At 37.2% G+C, this 21,467-nt stretch overlaps 1 protein-coding gene across 2 annotated transcripts; it reads left to right on the forward strand.

Moving 5' to 3' along the window:
- Window positions 1-6,024: 6,024 nt before the first annotated feature.
- Window positions 6,025-12,816, forward strand: LOC110697326 (probable leucine-rich repeat receptor-like protein kinase At5g49770). Of its 2 annotated transcripts, XM_021874706.1 has the most exons (19): window positions 6,027-6,757; window positions 6,937-7,060; window positions 7,152-7,223; window positions 8,187-8,261; window positions 8,381-8,452; window positions 8,560-8,721; window positions 8,879-8,953; window positions 9,075-9,146; window positions 9,293-9,364; window positions 9,476-9,544; window positions 9,659-9,733; window positions 9,823-9,894; window positions 10,001-10,135; window positions 10,269-10,741; window positions 10,838-10,987; window positions 11,100-11,239; window positions 11,347-11,566; window positions 11,651-11,886; window positions 12,149-12,816. In XM_021874706.1, exons 1-19 carry the CDS (start codon window positions 6,670-6,672, stop codon window positions 12,662-12,664), a joined length of 2,898 nt encoding a protein of 965 aa, XP_021730398.1. In that variant the 5' UTR covers window positions 6,027-6,669; the 3' UTR covers window positions 12,665-12,816. The 2 variants fall into 2 exon arrangements, with proteins under 2 accessions (XP_021730399.1, XP_021730398.1); XM_021874707.1 differs by lacking the exon at window positions 12,149-12,816 and having other exon boundaries at window positions 6,025-6,757; window positions 11,655-11,826.
- Window positions 12,817-21,467: the final 8,651 nt, after the last annotated feature.

Consider the following 21,467-nt stretch of genomic DNA (forward strand, 5'->3'; position numbering starts at 1 on the left):
CATTATCAAAAACCATAGACATGGGTACCCCAAACCGAGTGATGAAATTTTCCATATGAAAGAGATCACGTCCTTAGTCCTGAAACCCTTAACTGCCTCTGCCTCTACTCACTTGGTGAAGTAGTCGACTGCTACCAGTATGTACCTTCGTCCGCCTGTTGCAGGCGTATAGGGACCTAGGATATCCATGCCCCACTTAGCAAATGGTATAGGACTATAGATAGCCGTGAGGTCAGTGGCCGGACGCTGGATTAGCTTGCCAAACCTTTGACACTTGTCACATTTTTTAACCATTTCCATGGCGTCTGCTTCTAGGGTAGGCCAGAAGTAACCTTGTCGCCTTGCTCTTTGAGCAAGCGACCTGCCGCCTACATGGGAGGCGCAGTACCCTGAGTGTAGATCTTCTAGGACTTCCCGTCCTTTTTCTGGGGTGACACATTTCAAGAGAGGCTGAAGGTAACCTTTCTTGAAGAGCTCCCCCCTGCACATTTTAAAATTGGACGCACGCTTCTTGAGTAGGGTCGTCTGGGATTGATCGTCCGGCAAGGTGTCGGCTGTTAAATAGGCTCGGATGTCATCCATCCAAGTTGAGCTTCTGTCAAGGATTCCAATAGGTTCCTCTTCAATGCTTCATTTTTTCATAACTTCCCAGAAAACAGTCCTTAGAGTGTCATAGAAGGCTGAGGATTCCAGTTTTGAGAGGGCGTCCGCTTGATTATTCTCGGACCTGGGTATTTGAGTTAGATGAAATTCCACAAGTGACCCTGCCGCCTGTCTTACCGCCTGTAAATATTTAATCATGGCCGGATGAGTGGCTTCATAATCACCATTGTATTGGCTTACTATCAACTGTGAGTCTGAACAGGCGGCTATCTTTCTTACCCCAGCCGCCTTGCACATGCGGATCCCAGCCAGTAGGGCTTCATACTCTGCCTCATTGTTCGAGGCTATGAACTGGAAACGTAGTGCATACTCATACCTGTCGCCTTCGGGCGATTGACATATGACGCCTGCACCACAACCATTCATAGTGGAGCTCCCGTCCACATAGTATTGGATAATTTAGAGTGTTGTAGTGGAGAGATCGCTCCACTTGTTAGCGCGCTTGTGAAAGACAAGCGCGGACCGCTTCAAAAGCGCGACAAAATCGCGCTGAGTTTCTGGAAAATCTATAAAGCTTAGGAGGCGCGCCCGCGCCTCCGGATGGCGCGCCTGCGCCATGGTTTGGCGCGACCTGCGCCTAAACCGCAACAAAATCGCGTCAGGTTTCTGGAAAAGTTGGAATTTTGGAAGAACGAGGAGCGCCCGCGCTGCAGGGTGCCGCGCCTGCGCTGCTGTGGTGGCGCGCCCGCACCTCCTCGATCGTCTTTGGTTTTTGCGGTTATTTCCTTTATATCGTTTTCGATGTTTTGGTTTTGAGATACAGAACATAATATTCCTCTCTGAAAAAACTCTCTCTTCTCTCTACAATTTTATTGAAGAATCTTGCAAACTCTTCTTTAATTTCTCCATCATTAAGTTTATTGATTGAGAATTTATTCATCTTATCACACATCTTTGTGCTTAAAGTGTGGTGTTGACTATTGTATCTCAAAGTGAGTTTCCGGTTTCAACCCAAGCACCGTGGTGGGGGAAATTATTACTTTAGGAAAGTGTATACACGCCTTAGTCAAGTATCCGATATAGAAGACTCACGTGGTCATTGTTTTTCTCATGATTCTTGGTGGATATCGGCTTGGAGATAGGCAAGTAAAGAACCATTCACATTAGTGTTATTTTTGTTGTAATTTCTGAATTATATTGTTAATTTAGTGCTTGGTTTGTGATAATACTATAAGTATTTGATGTTGTGTATTTAATTGAATTTTATACACATTCTAGGGTTTGTCCACCATTGTTTTTGATTCTAGTTGTGTAGAATCGAAGTAGTAAACCCTAACACATAGACCTTCCAGACTTGGTCTAAAACTTCATAATCAGATGGCCGAGTCATTTCTACTATGAAATCTGCAAATGCTTGCCCCTTCACTGCTTTTCTTGGCTCAAATGTGATTTCAAGGCTCTATATTTCAATCGCCCATTTGATCATTCGGCCTTACGACTCCATGGTTGTCAGGGGCCGCTTGATCGTCTGGTCTGTGTATACCACAACTGGATGCGCCAAAAATAGGGCTTCAATTTTCTAACTGCCATGAAGAGGGCAAGGCCAAATTTTTCAACTAGGAGGTATTTTAACTCGGCATTCTTCAAGACGTGACTGACAAAATAGACCGGGAGCTAGCAGCCGTCCTTCTCAACAAGGAGGGCAGCACTTAGAGCATGGTCAGACACTGCTAGATACATATAGAGCACTTCCTTGGGCAAAGGGCTGACCAGCCTTGGTAAGGAGTGCAAGTGTTCTTTCAGCTTTTGGAAGGCCGCCTCAGCATCCGGCCCCCATTCAAACATTGCTTTCTTTTTAATTGCCTGGAAGAAGTAGAGGCATTTGTCGCCTGCCCGGCTGAGAAATCTCTCCAGGGCCGCATGAAAACCAGTTAAGTTTTGGACCTCTCGGACAGTGCGGGGCGACTGCATGTCTATGACCGTCTGTACCTTCTTGGGGTTAGCCTCTATCCCTTTAAGAAAATTATTACCGGTGGCCTTTTATGCCCTAATCCTGTTTGCGTGATATTATATTATAGCTACTTGCATATAGACGATGAATGAATTGGATGTTGTGTAGCTATGCAATGTTCAAAACTTTAATCTATTAAAAAAATGTTCAAAACTTTAATAGATTTACTTTAATTAGCGAGAGAACGATAAAAATATCGAGTCCAAAAAATATAAATGCCTAAATTTTAAATATATTTAGACAAAATTGAATAAATTAAACAAGACGCCACACGTTATTAAAAAAATGACATCACACAATTATATTCTCCGTAATTTTTTGTACTCTATAAATAATAAAATTCCAAAGTAGAAAAAAAAATAGGAGTAAAAATGACTTTGTATTATATAGTATTTAAATTCCAAAGTAGAAAAACAAAAAAAAAAATATAGGAGTAAAAATGACTTTAAATAATGAAATAAACACAAGTTTTGTTTACAAATCTAATATATATAAATAAGTAGGCATTTTTGGAGAGTATTCGAAGCGTCACGTAAGAAATATACTTATTTCAACCAATAAGAAGAAAGAGTTGTATTTTATTTTTGAATTAAAAAATTATGTCGCCACCTAGATAAAAGTAACGAATTAGATTTGATATATCTAAAATTTTAATGCCACGTAGATTATAATCCACAAATTAAATTATTTTAATGATAAAAAATAAATTAAAAATATAGAAAAAGATAAATTTATTAATTCAATACTACGAGTATAAGAAATCCAAGAAAAACATACTAAGAAATATTTAAATGATAAACGCTTATAATAAAGTTTGATACCTATCATTATAAGATAAATTTTGATAGTATTTATGCTAAGAAATACAAATTGTTTGTTAATTATAATTAAATTAAAATTTGTGATACCTACCTTTATAAATTGACACATCATACGACACAAACAAAATTTCGTATCAATAAAAAAGCCCCATCAAGCGAATTTTGTGTTAGTAACTTTGTGTTAATTTTTGGTCATCAATGGCCGGGTAATTTTTAGCTCAATTTTTAAAATCCTATGTTTAAATTAGTATTTCTAATTATTACTTACATTATATTAATTTGGGATACTTAACGATTATATGTTTATGTTTTATTTACTAAATATTTTTTTAAATGTAGATCTAACACATCATACGACACAAATAAAAATTTATATCAATACAAAACCCCACCAAGCGAATTTTGTGTTAGTTTTAGGTCATCAATGTCCGGGTAATTTTTAAAATCTTATGTTTAAATTTATATTTGTAATTATTAGTTACATTGTATTTATTTAGGATACTTAACGATTATTTGTTTATGTAATGGCATACGATTAGATGTTGTATACTTAATATATAGATGACTTTGGTTATTTTTGGAGATGATGAAAAAATTCCAATGTATAGATTTAATTTTATATCGCAACAATTTTTCATTTATTGGTAAATATATTGATTTATTTTATATAAATGTAAAGATTTAATTTATATCAATTTCAGTTTGGCTAACATTTCACGGTTTAATTTATCCATTGATGTAGTAGGTTGGTTGTGGACGAGGTTGGTAATTTTATCGAAATAAAAGATATGGTAAAACAATGAATAATGATTTAGGATTTAAATTATTAAAAATTTATCATTTCACATTAAAGATTTTAAATAACGGAAAAAGTATCATATTTACAATTTATTTATATTTAATAAATTCATTATAAATTATAGTAAAAAAAAAATATTAAACTTTTGTAATTTTGTATGAAATTATTAAATACAATAAATCAAATAATTAAAAATCTTAGATGAAAAAATCGTGCATCAAAAATAAAGTAAAAATATAGGAAAAGATAAATTTATTAATTCAATACTACGAGTATAAGAAATCCAAAAAATATATACTAAGAAATATTTAAATGATAAACGCTTATAATAAAGTTTGATACCTATCATTATAAGATAAATTTTGATAGTATTTATGATAAGAATACAAATTGTTTGATAATTATAATTAAATTAAAATTCGTGATACCTACCATTATAAATTGACACATCATACGACACAAACAAAATTTCGTATCAATAAAAAACCCCATCGAGCGAATTTTGTGTTAGTAATTTTTTGTTAATTTTTGGTCATCAATGGTCGGGTAATTTTTAGCTTAATTTTTAATATCCTATGTTTAAATTAGTTTTTCTAAGTATTACTTACATTGTATTAATTTGGGATACTCAACGATTATATGTTTATATTTTATTTACTAAATGTTTTTTTAAATGTAGATCTAACACATCATACGACACAAATAAAATTTCGTATCAATACAAAACCCCATCAAGCGAATTTTGTGTTAGTTTTAGGTCATCAATGTCCGAATAATTTTTAAAATCTTATGTTTAAATTTATATATGTAATTATTAGTTACATTGTATTTATTTAGGATACTTAATGATTATTTGTTTATGTAATGGCATACGATTAGATGTTGTATACTTAATATATGGATGACTTTGGTTATTCTTGGAGATGATGAAAAAATTCCAATGCATAGATTTAATTTTATATCGCAACAATTTTTCATTTATTGGTAAATATATTGATTTATTTTATATAATTGTAAAGATTTAATATATCAATTTCAATTTGGCTAACATTTCACAGTTCAATTTATCCATTGATGTAGTAGGTTGGTTGTGGACGAGGTTGGTGATTCTATCGAAATAAAAGATATGATAAATTTAAATTATTAAAAATTTTATCATTTCACGTTAAAGATTTTATATAATGTAAAAAATATCATATTTACAATTTATTTATATTTAATAAATTCATTATAAATTATAGTAAAAAAAATAAATATTAAACTTTTGTAATTTTGTCTGAATATACAATAAATCAAATAATTAAAAATCTTAGATGAAAAAACTGTGCATTGCACGGGCTTCCATCTAGTAATTAATAAATTTAGGGATTCAATAGACAATTTTTATGGTTTTTGAATTAAATAGGACAAATATGTTAAAGAACTTTTTTAAGGATATAAATGTCTATGCACTATTTATAAGACTTTTAATAAGGTCGGTAGGGATAATAATAAATTAATAATACTACTTTCTTTTTTTTATTATATTTTTTTTATTATTTTTTATAACGTGAACAGAACCATGATTTGCAAAAATAAAGATCTAAAAATTTCCTTTGCCTCCTGATCTGATAAAATGTTATTGTACGAAATTTGGGATTGAAATCCCAATGCCGGTGCATATAAGGGGCCGCCTGCGACGGTGACAGTGACTTGGGCAGAGTAAATGGAGCGAGGGAGTCGAACTGTCGAACTTGATACCAAGTTAAATTAAAAAAATAGGTTTGATTTAGTGTTTTAAAATTTTCTTGATTTGGTCTGGTCTGATATTCAATTCAAGTATTTAATTAAACTTGACTGTGATAATTTTATAAGTAAAATAACATTATTGTGTGATATTTTGTTAGATTATCTTTCAATCATCTAATTTACTCCAAGTAGAACTCTGTTATAATTATTATTTTTTTTTTTTTTTTTGGGTTAGATTTGTTTTAGCTGAGTTCAATTTTGGTGAAGAACTCATTTTCTGATTGATTGAAAGGAAATTTAGTTGAATCAAGGTTGCACTGCACGGAATAATCAATCAGTAGATTGAAGTCACTGAAATAGTGACAGTAGAATAGGTGACTTGGTGATTACTTCAAAATCAATTAGCTGAAAATTTACCAACAAAAGGGCATAAGTCATTATGAAGGCGCTTTTTCAAAAGTCGGGGTTAGCAAATTTGCACCGTGCCATGTTCATAGAAACACTAGCTAAAGTGATGGTTAGAGTAGCTTTCAAGATAAGTAAAGATGAGTGGAAGTTGAAGAAGAGGGCCAACTGTAATCACTAGTGTGTCTGATAACATCAAGCTGCTAGTGCAAGGCAATGACCAACATTATAACACTACGACCCGTTGCTCTTTTTTGTGGCTATATTTGCCAAAATTTAACTTGAATCTGCTGCAAGCAGTCATGGTGGCAACAATCAGACTGTTGCTGTTTTGTCTGGTGGGTTTTGCTGAAATTTACTTAATCTCGTCTCTTACTGATCCTGGAGATGGTACAGCCTGCAACCTCCTTCCTCTTCTCCTTAGTATTTTGAAATCTTCTGTTTTACATTCAGGCCTTTAGTACTTAATAAATTAATATGTCCGAATCTTGATCAATATGGGAGCTGCATACTATTGTTTATTTACTTTATTGCTTAAAAGACAATGAAATATTGTTAAAATGGTGCAGCTGCAGCCCTCCAATCATTAAAAGATCAATGGAAAAACACACCACCTAGCTGGAGCAAGTCCGATGATCCTTGTGCTACTCCATGGGAAGGGGTAATATGCAACAGTTCAAGGATCACTGCATTGTGAGCATATTTTCCTCAATTATTGCCTTTTTCTACATCATTTCATCCTCATTTTTTAGCTTAATTTAATCAGTACAACTCATTTTTTCAGGGGTTTATCCACTTTGGGACTCGGAGGTAAACTTAGTGGTGACATCGGTGGGCTAACAGAGTTGAGATCCTTGTGAGTATTCGTTTCAGACTATCCTCTATTCTGGAGTTCAACTTAGGTTACATTGGGCTGCATATAATTAATCAATAGAAAACTTACGTCACTATGTTCTATAAGATCCTTAAACTGAATCTTTGTTGGACTTGTGAAGAACCTTTCATATGATGGAATCAGGCTTTTTTTTCAAGTTACATGTACCAATTTTAATTAAAGTCCTAATGAGATACATTCTTCTGCACACTTACACATTATCTACATATAATATATTTCGTTTTTATTTACTAGTCTAAAAGCTTGACTAGGCCTGGCAATTTATGTAAGTCCCCTGCCTAAATATGATAAGGCAATCTTGGAGTTTGCTAAGTGTCCCAAGGGACTAATACTCTGAGTTGGTTAATTTAAGTTGGGAATTTTGTCGGAATCAAACTTATAACTTTATAAGCCTTTAAAAGAGAAACTGTCTTATAAAGCAATCTTGGGGGCAAAAACATATTACTTGCCTGATTTCAGCGGGTCTACTACTCAATATTTTCCTCCTCTATTCTTGTTGTATTGGATATCATATTTCTCAACTTAAAAACTTGAAAAGGATTACAAACCAAATGATGGGCTTCATGAATATGTGCAGATAATAAATTCTCTTAAGTAGTTAAGTCGTCCCTTGCTAAGATTAAATTTTTTATGGTTAATGCTTTGCAAGCTTTGAAATGTATGCTGCATATTGAATTAGACCAACATTTATGGACCATGGTTCTGAATTTCCAAAAAGGCAGAAGGCCTTAGAGAAAAATAACAGAAAGCCCTAGTATTTTCACAGTCTCTAAACAATAACTTAAAGGCATCACATAGCTCGTAAGTTATGTTGGAGTTTTCTGGTATGCCGGCTCAGAAGACTGAAGTCACTGAACTGGTCAATTGTTTCTTTAGATTCTTCATATAGAACTTTTAGTTACCTTTCCAATATATTTGTGGCAGGGATCTCTCTTTCAATCGGGGTCTCACTGGTTCTTTAACTCCAAGACTAGGAGATCTGCGCAAACTAAATATTCTGTAAGATTTCTCATTAAGATTGCTTTAGTTTAAGCATTTGATCACTATATAATAGTATACATACTTCTTGCAGAAGTTTCAACCTGGGATTAGGATTAATATTTTAATGTTCAATGCAGGATCTTGGCAGGCTGTGGTTTCAGTGGTAAAATTCCTCCAGAGCTAGGCAACCTTGCAGAGCTGTCCTTCTTGTAATGAATTGTTCAATGTCATCATCCATATTTTGATAGTTTGAACTCTAAATATGACTCAATTTCATTATAATTGTAAGTTCCTGTAACCATATTATCTTATACAGAGCTCTGAACTCCAACAACTTTACTGGTGAAATTCCCCGCTCTCTAGGTAATCTTTCCAAACTTTACTGGCTGGATCTGGCAGACAACCACTTGACAGGATCTATTCCTGTCTCAACACCTAACACACCAGGCTTGGATCTCTTGCTGAAGGCAAAACATTTGTGAGTATTTCGTGGATGTCCTTTCATTCACCCTTCTACAATAGGTGGTTAGCAGTTCCAAAAATGGAGCAAATGATGTCCTAACATTCAATTCATAGATACGTCATATAATTATTCATGCAAGAATGGCAGAACTCACTGCATCCAATTTTTGCAGTCACTTCAATAAAAATCGGCTTTCAGGCTCAATTCCATCTAAGCTATTCCGTCCAGAGATGATTTTCATCCATGTGTAAGTCTCTTAAGTACTCTGTAGCTCCTTAATTTTTTTCTTTTTCTCTGTTTATGAGAAATGAGTACACCATCATTACATCATCTTAAATTATATTGTCTGTGGTTCCGTTTTTGAACAGACTTTTTGACGGAAATCAACTAACTGGGCCGATTCCATCCACATTGGGACTTGTTCAGACTCTTGAAGTTCTGTGAGTTTATAATATACCCCCTTCCCCCCCCCCCCTTTCCCTTTTGTTTGACTCACTTATTGTAGGTGCAGAACCGGAAAGAATTGAGGGAGGTTTTTTTATCTTTACTGGTTATATTTTAAAATTGTATTTTTTGTTTTCTGCAGACGGCTTGATCGGAATTCCTTGACAGGGGAGGTGCCATCTAATCTCAACAATCTCACCAATATTGTTGAATTGTCGGTAGATTTGTGAATTAGACGACAATAAGCTTTTTTCTTGAACTGTAACAAGTCATAATTGATAATTGAGCCTTTGCTTCCATTTTTCTTTCTTTTGCATACTTTCAGGAATTTAGGACACAACAAACTGACTGGTTCATTGCCAGATTTAACAGGGATGGATTCTCTTAGCTACGTGTAAGGAGGAATCTTTGGAATTTATTGCAGAAATATTATTCTAACTTAGTACATACAGTGTATTTTCTTAAATTTATATAGCCTTTTTCATGATGGTTCTTTTCATCATCATAGGGACCTGAGCAACAACTCCTTTGACGACTCAGAAGCACCAGAATGGTTCTCAACTTTACTGTCTCTCACTACACTGTATGTTTCTAAAAGCTAGATTCTCAGCCGCAAAATGTTCACTTATAGAATCCGTAACATTTTGGATGTGGCATTTACATAATTTCCAGAATCATTGAGTATAGTTCACTTCAAGGGCCTGTTCCTCAAAAGCTATTCAGTGCTCCGCAAATGCAGCTTGTGTAAGTAATTTGGTTGGAGCATTAGAGCAAATAGGCATTAGGACAACATACATTTTTTAATTATTTTTTTCTTTTCTAAAAGAATACATTGTATAAATTATGATAGGAAAATGAGAAACAATTCGTTCAATGGAACATTGGATATGGGTAATAGCATTGGCCAACAGCTCCAGCTTGTTGATTTTGAGAATAACAAGATTTCGTCGGTGACACTTAGCTCTAGATACACAAATTCCTTGATGTGAGAATTAAGTTTTTGTGCATTTTCAATTTATTTATTTATTTTTTTTTTTTTTTTTGACTACTCCTTTTCCAGCTGGAGGAGCAATATGCCATGATTTCCAACATTCACAATTCGCTATATCTAATAACAGATTGATCGGAAACCCAGTCTGCATCACTCCACTTTCAAGTACTGACTACTGTCAGATTCAGCAGCAAACAAAAAAACCCTATTCAACCAGTGTAGCTAATTGTGGAAGTAAGCAATGTTCAGCAGACCAGAAGCTAAGTCCCCAGAGTTGTGATTGTGCATATCCATACGAAGGAACTATGTACTTTCGAGGACCTTCATTCAGGGAAGTGACTAATGCAAACTCCTTTCACAAATTGGAAATGAGCTTATGGGTGAAATTGGGCCTAATTCCTGGCTCTGTTTCTCTTCAAAATCCTTTTTTCAACGTTGATGACTACCTTCAAGTTCATATAGAAATTTTTCCATCTGGCAAAAAATACTTTAATCGATCAGAAATTCTAAGGATTGGCTTTGATCTTAGTAATCAAACGTTTAAGCCACCCCCAGAGTTTGGACCATACTATTTTATCGCATCACCTTATCTCTTCCCAGGTATTTCATCAGCATCAACATCTTCAATCAGTTATGTCTTATGTCCAATGTCAATCATAGACTGATTATTATATGGATTTTGAATATGGTTGCCAGCCACGAATGGAAGAACTGTTAGTTTGGGCTTAATCGCAGGAATTGCTACTACTTGTACCTTTCTTGTGGTAATGGTTTTGGGAGTGGGCATTTATGCTGTACAGCAGAAAACACGTGCTGAGAGAGCAATTGGTTTGAGTAGACCATTTGGTAAGCTATTGAGACCATGCAATTTTCACTTAGTAACCTCTTGAAATTCTGGTTTGGTGCAGTTTTAATAATTCTTTTTAAATCACGTTCTGTTGTGCTAAATTTGATGCAGTGTCTTGGGGTTCAAGTGGAAAAGATAGTGGTAGTGTTCCACAGTTAAAGGGAGCTAGATGGTTTCCATATGATGAACTAAAGAAATACACCAATACTTTTTCACAGCGTAATGAAATAGGCTCCGGGGGCTATGGCAAGGTTTGAGTCATCTCCCACCAGCTCATGCTTGATGCTCCCTACCGTTCCCAGTTAAAAACATTGTATATGCGGCTTCTTATCCATTAATTTCTCGCAATGATCTTCAGGTGTACAAAGGAGTGCTACCTGATGGTCAACATGTGGCAATCAAGCGAGCTCAGCAAGGATCTATGCAGGGTGGGCATGAATTCAAGACTGAAATAGAGTTGCTTTCAAGAGTTCACCATAAGAATTTAGTTGGCTTGTTGGGTTTTTGTTTTAAACAAGGGGAACAGATGCTGGTGTACGAATATATGCCCAATGGATCGCTCAGAGATAGTTTGTCTGGTAATTTTATATCCATTATTAAAATGTTGATAATTGTGAAAATTGTAGAGATATCAACCTTATAATACTTAACCTATTGTGCAGGCAGATCTTGCATTCATCTTGATTGGAAGAGAAGGCTGCGCATTGCTTTAGGCTCCGCTAGAGGATTAGCATATCTTCACGAGCTTGCAAATCCTCCCATAATTCATAGGGATGTCAAGTCTACCAATATACTTTTGGATGAAAATTTAACAGCCAAGGTTGCAGATTTTGGCTTGTGTAAGCTAGTTTCTGATGGCGCGAAGGGTCATGTTTCTACACAAGTCAAAGGAACGCTGGTAGGGTCATTGTACTTAGAACTTGTTTCCTACTAAAATGTTCTCATATCCTTTCTATTTGGATTTGAAGCCATGGGAAACTTGATTGCTTTTTCCTAACCTTTTCCATTTAAGCAGCATATGTTTGAATCTCACCATATACTTCCACAATCAGCAATAGTATAACATAATTTTTAATAAAATCCCCTAGACTTCATGGCCTGGAGAAATTTGTGGTTTCTTTTTCAATTTTAAAATAATAATTTGTTTTGGTATGTTGCAGGGCTATCTTGATCCCGAATACTACTTGACACAACAATTGACTGAGAAGAGTGATGTGTACAGCTTTGGAGTAGTTATGCTTGAGTTAGTGACTGCTAAGCAACCAATCGAGAAAGGGAAGTACATTGTCCGAGAGGTCAGAACAAAGATGGACAAGAATGACGAAGAATTTTGTGGCTTGAAGGTCATGATCGATCCAGTCATCAAAAAAATTCCAAATTTGATTGGGTTTACTAAGTTTATCGAGCTAGCAGTGCAATGTGTTGAAGAAACTGCCTCGGATCGTCCAACAATGAGTGATGTGGTGAAGGAGATAGAGATTATTCTACAAAATGATGGGTTAGATACAGGATCAACATCCACATCCTCGTCCGTCAAGGATTTTGGAGCCACCAAAGGTGTCCTCAAGCATCCTTATGATGCCTTAACAAAGAAAGATACCACTTATAGTGCTTATAGTGGTGCCTTTGACTACAGTGGTGGATACTCATTATCACTAAAAATAGAGCCAAAGTAACACTTCATTTTTCAACTTATATCAAACAATTAGAGGTTTATGGAATGTTATATTTGACATCCCAACAGGTAGTAGTACTATATGACCATTTTGGGGATTGATTATTATGATATTGTTTATCGAAGACGGGAAAAGAAAGATGTTACTCTTGCCAATCTTGACTATTGGACTCGACTTGTAGGCCAATTAATAGTATAACCCTAAGATTATAGCAATAATTGTGTATAAAATGAAGATAAAAAAACAAGCTTCCCGCATCTCGAATGTCTTATTACAAGATCAATACTGCCTATGATTGAGGTTCTTAAGACAAAAAATGACATATTCGAACATATCGGCAAAAAGAAACAGTACCATCCCATTTGCCGCTAAAAAAACCTTTATCTTATAAGAATAATCTGAATCTTCGACAAATCGACTTTGGCATCGAGGTGTTCTATTCTATTCTAATCTAGTAAGACAAAAATAACAAGGAAAAATTGTCAAACTGAGCGTTTTTGGAAAACAATTTCCCAAACAAGACGCGTGGCAAAACTATTTACCAAACTAAGCTTTCAGGGTAAAACCCCAACCAGGGTGGCGTTTTACCCTGGGCAATTTTTTTTTTTTAATTTTTAGTCAAAGGTAAAACGCCATCAAGGGTGGCGTTTTACTGCTGGGCAAATTTTTTTAAAAAAAAAACATTTACACAAAAACGCTAACACCGTTGGCGTTTTACTTTTAACACAAAAGCGCTAACGTCGTTGGCGTTTTAGAGTCGGGTATTTCTAACAGCATATATCGTTGTTCTTCATTATTCAACCAAACCCCCAAATTGCAAACCCTAACCCCGCGCATACCAACTTCCAATTCTCCATATTTGAAGCAATTTCATCACATTCCGTAGCTTAGTTTTGCATCATAGTCAATAAAAATTAATCCTCCTTCTTTGTTCAACACTGTTACGCCCTACTTTCATCGAAATTGAGGTATGTCTTGAATTTAACTATTTTACTTGTGTATGATGTTTTTTGGGAATTTATGTTTGTAATTTACAATGTATGTACTATAGTGTTGTTCAAGTATGCGAAATATGTATAACTACATAATACATTGTTGTTTAATTATTGAAATTAAGTATAGTTATATGTATGTTGTATAATTTCGTATAATTTATATGAAGCATTTAGTTGTTGAACTACATATATGAAGCATTTAGGGAATTACGAACTACATTGTTGAGTTAAGTACATTTAAATGTATCTTACATTGTTAGATTAAGTAGGTAAGTTAGTATGTTGTTGAACACTGCGTTGTATGTACGCTTTGCTTGGGGATTTATTGGAATCATTGTGGTTTTAGTTGTACAAATGTGTCACCTAATATGTGGTCTGATGTTATGTAGAACATGGCTTCACAATTGATTGTTTTGTTATGCCGTTGGGGGGGTGAAATTTTGTGTGTCGGACCCAATGTCGAGTATAGAGGAGGAAAAATGGAACCGCTAGCATTGAAACCTTGTATGACTTACAATGATTTGTTGAAGAAAGTTTATACTATAATTGGTTCAAAGCCAACAAGTGTTGAAGTGAACATCAAAATGAGGTTTGAAAGTGTTAGCGGGATTCAAATCTTACCTGTTTTGAATGACGACCATTTGGAGGTTTTGAGGGGTGTCGTTGCAATGAGGTCTCTTCCTACTGATTTGTATGTGGAAACGGTGCCTGTATGTACTCAACAACCAACATTTCTTCCATCATACAATGCAAGCTCTCTACAAATGCCCGCATATAACATTCCATCATCTGAATATGGAATGGGTTCTTTCAGTAGAATGTTACACGACGATCAATTTGACATTCCATTCAGTTCACAATTTACGGCGTCGGGGTCAATGCAGCAACCTGGTCCATCTACCTCAAACAATGACATTTCATCATCGATGCAGTTACAAAGTTACTCTCCTACGCAAGAACATATTGAAACACCACCGTTTCAGACTTTGGTGAATGCTGAACTTGTTGTAAACAACGAGTTGTCTGTTCTTGATATGTATAATGACACAAACGACGAGGGTGAAGACGGAGATGAAGAAGATGTTATAAACAACGATTTGTCTGTGGATGATGTTGTTGCTAGAACTCCATTACCTTGGTTCAGTCAAATAAACGAGAACTATGAGGTGGACATACATTGGGGTGATTCGGGGAGCCAGTGTTCGTTTCATGTCGGGGGAGAATTCGAGAAGGGCATGATTTTCGACAATAAGAAAGCGCTACAGGAAATGAAGAAATTGTATTCCATAGAGCGAAATCATTTCTACACCACAGTGACGTCGAATGAGAATGTCCTTCATTTAAAGTGCAAGAGGGGGTGTGGTTGGTCGCTACGTGGTACAAAAACAAATCTAACCACACGTGCCTTTAAGATCGTATCTTACAAGGGCCCACATCGCGACAATTGTGTTAATGAAGTTCCGCCCAGATATCATCGACACTTGGACTCCTCTGTTATCTGCGACTATGTGAAGTCGTTTGTGCAGAAAGATCCATGTTTGAGAGTTGAGTTCATACAACATATCATCTCCAACAAATTTCAATTCGATGTTCCATATCGAAGAGCGTGGTATGCCAAACAGAAAGCGATTGCGGAAATTTTTGGGGATTGGGAGAGTTCATACAACAGACTTCCTTCATTCATGCAAGCCCTCCAGGAGTCGAACCCAGGCACTGTAGTTCTGTGGAAATACAAAGCTATTGCTGAAGGCGTTTATTACAGCAACATGGAGGTATTTGAACGAGTGTTTTGGGCCTTTAAGCCTTCCATCGATGGGTTCAAACACTGCATGCCTCTGTTATCTATTGATGGGACACACTTGTATGGGAAATATAAAGGCACACTTTTGGTTGCTACAAGTGTTGATGCTAATTTTCAGGTATTTCCTTTAGCATTTGCAATAGTCGAAGGGGAAAACACCTCGAGTTGGTCCTGGTTTCTAAGCTGCATTCGGGTTCATGTTACTGATCGAGAGGGCCTATGTGTTATATCTGACCGACATGCGGGGATTATTGCTGCGATGACTAACCCAGATGTTGGATTTCATGAGCCACGGGCCTTTCACAGGTTTTGCGTTCGACACATGGCCTCTAACTTGAGGACCCATGTGAAAAACAACGACATGAGAGACAGGTTCAAGGCTGCTGCATACCAACGCCAAGAAAAAAAATTGGTTGAAGATATGCGTTCTATCGGCGAAGCTTGTGTTAAGTCCCTAGAGTACATCACGGATGTGCCGTTTCACAGATGGTCCTTGTTTCATGACGCTGGTCGGAGGCATGGTATATGTACTACAAATTTCTCAGAAACTTTTAACAATGTGTTGAAGGGAGCTCGTTTTCTGCCAATCATGTCCCTTGTCGAGTTAACTTTCCACAGAGTTAACAAGTACTTTAACAGAAGCAGAGATAGTTCACTTGCTAGGCGTGCTCACGGATATGCATACTCACCTAAGGTCACCGCCATTTTGGAGAAGAATAATAGAAAGGCAAAATACCATACAGTGGATGTTTATAGCCGTCAGCTTGGTATATACCAAGTAAAAACACACCGAGGAGAAAGGATAGGGAGAAAAGGGGGTCATAAGCATACCGTTAACTTTAATTTAAGAACATGTACATGCAACAAACCGATGATATTTCACCTACCATGTTCTCATGTTCTAGCCGTGTGTCTTAAGTATTCAGTTTCAGAGGAACCGTGGGTGGACAGTTTCCTACGATCAGAGGCGTATGCAAATACTTATGCCCCACAATTCTGGCCTATTCCTTGTGAGACGACGCGGAGGTCATACAGAGGGCCTAAAATCATTCCTGATGAGATCATGGTCTGAGGACACGGTCGCCCACCGTCGAAGCGTATACGAAATGAAATGGATGAGACAAACCGTCCACCAAGAAAATGTAGTCGTTGCCGTCAGGAAGGACACAATAAGAGATCTTGCCCTTTTCGAACGGACGGTGACCGGTAGTGGTGTTAGTTTATGTATTATTTTTATACCATGTTGTGTGTATGTGTTCAAGTAGGATGTAGCTGACTTTTTGTTTTACATTGTACGCTGAACAGAGATCATGGAGGGACAGGATCAGGGGCAGACACGACATGACCCTGGACCAGCTGACCCTTCAGTGCTGACACTTCAGGATACCCATCGGAGCCGTGACATATGGGAGCAGATAGTAAGTTTTCATCTACCAAATATTTATTGTGTTTGGCATTTATTTGGTTCACTGATCAAACAATTTATTTTTTGTTCTTGTACAGGGTGATCCAGCACGTTGCTTGGTTTGCAGGCACCACGGTGGTAGATTGGGTGGTCGACCCCCGTGTGCTACAGTACATCGATTTTGTGGGTTTCGGCGGATTTCATAGGATGGCCTTCACACCGATCGATCGAGCGCTTATTACTGCGCTCGTTGAGAGATGGAGACATGAGACTCACTCCTTCCATCTACCAGTTGGGGAGGCCACCGTCACGCTCCGAGATGTGGCGATACTTACACGGCTCCCAGTGCATGGTAGGGCAGTTACAGGGCCGATTATACAGGACCCTCGTGGCCTTGTTGAGAGGGTGTTAGGGGTGAGGCCTGAGGCGACCGATGTTAGAGGCACAGGGTTAAGACACATATGGTTACGAGAGACATTTGGGGTGTTGCCTCCTGATGCTGATGATGGGGTCGTCCAAAGATACGCTCGAGCGTACCTGTTCATGTTGATAGGATCATTATTCAGTAACAAGAGTGGTAGTCACATACAGTTGATCTACCTACAGCTGTTAGAGAACAACTGGGAGGGTATACGTGACTACAGCTGGGGTAGTGCGTGTCTGGCAACCTTATATCGACATCTTTGCAGAGTATCCCAGCGTAGTAGATGGGAGATCAGCGGTCCCTTGATTGTGCTTCAGGTAGTCTTGTACTTTCATACCATTTTCTACCTATTACGTACTAAACATTGGCTAGACTAAACTTTTGTTTTTTTATTACAGTTATGGGCTTGGGAGCACATCCACGTTGGTAGGCCAGCTATGCCTGCTAGGCGTCGACGCGAGGAGGAGGAGGAAGACGATCAGGAGCATGCATATGAGGCGCCGCCACACCCACCACCGGACTTAGCATACGGTTGCCGGTATGTATGACTTATTGTTAAGTTATCCACATATGGTTTTAATTTTCTATTAATTTTGTCATGAACACTGTTATTATACATGTAATCAGGTGGCTAGGGCGGAGACTTACTCGTGTGCATGCAGCAAGGGGTCTGCCGTATTATAGAGATGCATTCGACAGAATGAGCGAGTCTCAGGTTATAGTTCACTTTAAAAACTAATTTAACACCGTGTTCTTTATTTAAATAAGTTAATTATGATGTTAACGACTGCTTGTTAATGCAGATGACGTGGGATCTGTACGTCCCTCACTTAGTCGATGCCATGCCCCAATATCTTCTTGATCACCAGATGGAGTGGTGTGCCATGACAGTGCTCATCTGTTTTGAGTTGGTGGAGGCTCACCTCCCCGACAGAGTCATGCGACAGTTCGGCCTTTGTCAAGCCATCCCCGCCCCGTGTGACACGAGTGTCCAGTTGCACAGGACAGACCGACGAGGAAAGGGGGAGGTTAACTGGGCAGTTCAGCATGCCCCTTACATTGACATGTGGGACCAGCGGCTGCAGCACGTCGCGGATGGTGCGCCTGTCCAAGGCCTGATGGAGTATCACGATCCATACATGGTATGGTACAGGAGCATTACCCGACGCTTCATCAACCCTAACTACACCCCACCCTCAACGCATTACCACCCAGCTTTTGGAGACATCAGTGGATATGTGAGTTTTTTGTCATTTTTTCTTTTCCTCCAATTTATAGTTTCTTTAATTATTAAAATGGCTGATTGTTGACTAATGCAGGCGTCTGATATGCTTGCTATACATGATGCACTAGAAGTCTTGAGCATATCATATCCCACCATACCGCAGTTGGATGACATTCACGCAATGACTGTGAGTAGCTTACAGAGACATGGTCATGGCCATCTTATCTTCCAGGGCCGGGACCAATCACACCGCCGTTCACACCGTGAGGTAGGCAACAGTAGTAGGGGACAGACTCACACGTCCCCTACAGGGTCCCCCCTGTTTTTTGATGATCAGGAAGATATCGCCATCCACATGTCTGCGCCATACTCATCTCAGGAAGGACCATCTTCCAGCCAACAGACTCCTCCCCAGACCTCTGCCCCAGATCCTTTCACAACGGTATCTCAGTACTACCGTCGTAGAAGACCGCGATTGGATAGACAACACTTACATACAATAGATGAATCGGGATCTTAGAACTTCTTTTGTTAGTTGTAATCAGATTCTATAGTACATTGTATCCAAATAAATATTATCAATTTTACTAACCTTTTTAGTTCATTTTCTGTACATTATCAACTTCACCATACGCATTCATTCTTTTCATTGTATTGGTTGCTGGTGTTGTTGTTGTTGCTGGTGTTGTTAATGTTGCTGATGTTGTTGCAGTTATTGTTGTGGTTCCTGTTGTTAAGGTTGTAGTAGTTGTTGTGATTGTTGTTGATGCTCTTGTTGGGGTTGTCGCTGTTGCTCTTGTTGGGGTTGTCGCTGTTGCTGTTGTTGTAGTTGTTGTGGTTGTTGCTGCTGTTGTTGTTGCAACTCCTGTGGTTGTTGTTGTTGTTGTTGCAGCTCCTGTGGTTGTTGCTGCTGTTGCTGTGTAGCTGTGTTTGTGTGCAGAGATAAAACGCCAACCATGGTGGCGCTTTAGGGGGGTAAATTATTTTCAAAAAAATCACTCAGGGTAAAACGCCAACGGCGTTAGCGTTTATGTGTAAATGTGTTTTTTTAAAAAAATTTGCCCAGCAGTAAAACGCCACCCTTGATGGCGTTTTATCCTTGACTAAAAATTAAAAAAAAATAAATGCCCAGGGTAAAACGTCATCCTGGTTGGCGTTTTACTCTGGAAGCTTAGTTTGGTAAATAGTTTTGTCACGCGTCTTGTTTGGGAAATTGTTTCCCAAAAACGCTTAGTTTGGCAATTTTTCCAAATAACAATACATAAAGGTTTATAGTAGAGTTTATGCCCGAATAACATCAATAAACACAAGTGCAAATATTTTCGCCCGAGTACGCTAAAAATAAAAAAACTAAAAAAAGAAAGTCAAATTATGACCATAAAAAAGAAAAATGCAGGAATCCTAAACGTTCCACTAAAAATCCTGAAAAGTTTAGAACCACGGCTATTAATATCTCTGAAAGAAGGGGCTTTAGGATACAAATCAAGAGCAATCGCGAAAAGAAAAAAAAATCTATTCTTATTTAGTTGGGATTCAAACACTCGCATCAAAGAACAACTAAAAAGAAAGTAAACTACTATTTTCGAAAGTGGAAGAAGAAAATTTCTAGGCCTCCCCGAAAAAGGGAGTTGGATCGTGGGCACCGTAACACCCCCAAAATTCGGGTCTTTGTAAAATGATAAGAGTAACCTTTTTACCTTTTAGAACCAACCATCGAACCTTGAGAGTATTATTGCTACACTTATTTTCCATAGAAAATAAATGCAAAGCAAAATAAAATACCATTTTATAACTAAGTAATCTAAGTGGCGACAAGGATAAAATAATCGTTATATCCAAACCGCAAAACATTTTAAAACATTAAATAAAAGCAAAATAACTAAGTTCAGAATTAACTAAAATGTCTTAGCTACGTGATTATTCTAACGTCTCCTCACACGTAACCGAGTACCCTTTTACCAACGTGTAAAATAAATCAGAAACAAGAAAAGAGAGAAAACTCCCCAAAATCAGATAAACTGAATAATTCCAACTCCATCCCGTAAAATAATAATTTTAGTTCGAAAAACATTTTACACGACACAATTTCATCGACACTAAATAATAAGCCAAAATCAAGTTGTCACGTAAAATTTATTACTTTAATTAAGAAAGGGAAAGAGAACGTCAGTAAGCCGGGACTAGTCCCTGTCACCACCTACTTTGCAGAGGGTCGCGCGTAACCCCAAATGGCCATACATTAAACAGAATGTCCCTAGTGTGCACACCCCTCACTAATACCCATTGATTAGGAGGAAGACTAAACAACAATATACGTTAATTAAACCAACTAGTAGCAACCATAACTACTAGTGGGCAACCTGTTCTTCACTCTTTCGGGTTTCATTTCCCTTTTTAATTTAATGTACATTTTAATAGAATAAATTGTCCAATCACATTGCACACGAGTATTGCACGAATCAATTTAATCCCAAGTGACAATATTTCAATTTTAATATATTATAACATAGTCATTTTACATGACATACTAGTTACAACTCGTTTCCCAATAGGCCTTGGAGACCAACAACCACATATAATCAATCGACCAATTCCGAAGATTTTATTTAAAAAAAATAAATAAAAAATACTTATACGATACCAATTAATCAAATTTTCGAAAATAGTTATTTCCTTAATTGCTTTAGAGCGAATTCGGTTGATTACGAAGGTACGACAATCTCGTCCAATTGTATGAACGAGTTAAATCACCGACACCACTCTAATCCTTTATCAAGGAAGTACTTTAAGCCCACCATCGAAGGGACTATCAATTGCTTACCAAGATAGAGATGAGTTTATGAAATCAAGATGATGGTGAAAACAATGGTTTTGGGTAGATTCTTTGTGAGTTCAAGAAGGTACGGTATCAACAAGATATAAATTAGAATTCTTAGGTTCAATTATTCTAGAA

Source organism: Chenopodium quinoa, unplaced genomic scaffold (genome assembly GCF_001683475.1).
Source record: "Chenopodium quinoa cultivar QQ74 unplaced genomic scaffold, ASM168347v1, whole genome shotgun sequence".
NCBI lineage: Eukaryota > Viridiplantae > Streptophyta > Magnoliopsida > Caryophyllales > Amaranthaceae > Chenopodium > Chenopodium quinoa.

Coding starts and splice junctions, on each gene's coding strand:
- LOC110697326 (XM_021874706.1), top strand. CDS start 6,670: ATGGTGGCAACAATCAGACTGTTGCTGTTTTGTCTGGTGGGTTTTGCT. Junction 7,061..7,151: donor AGTTCAAGGATCACTGCATT/GTGAGCATATTT, acceptor TCATTTTTTCAG/GGGTTTATCCACTTTGGGAC. Junction 9,365..9,475: donor CTCACCAATATTGTTGAATT/GTCGGTAGATTT, acceptor GCATACTTTCAG/GAATTTAGGACACAACAAAC.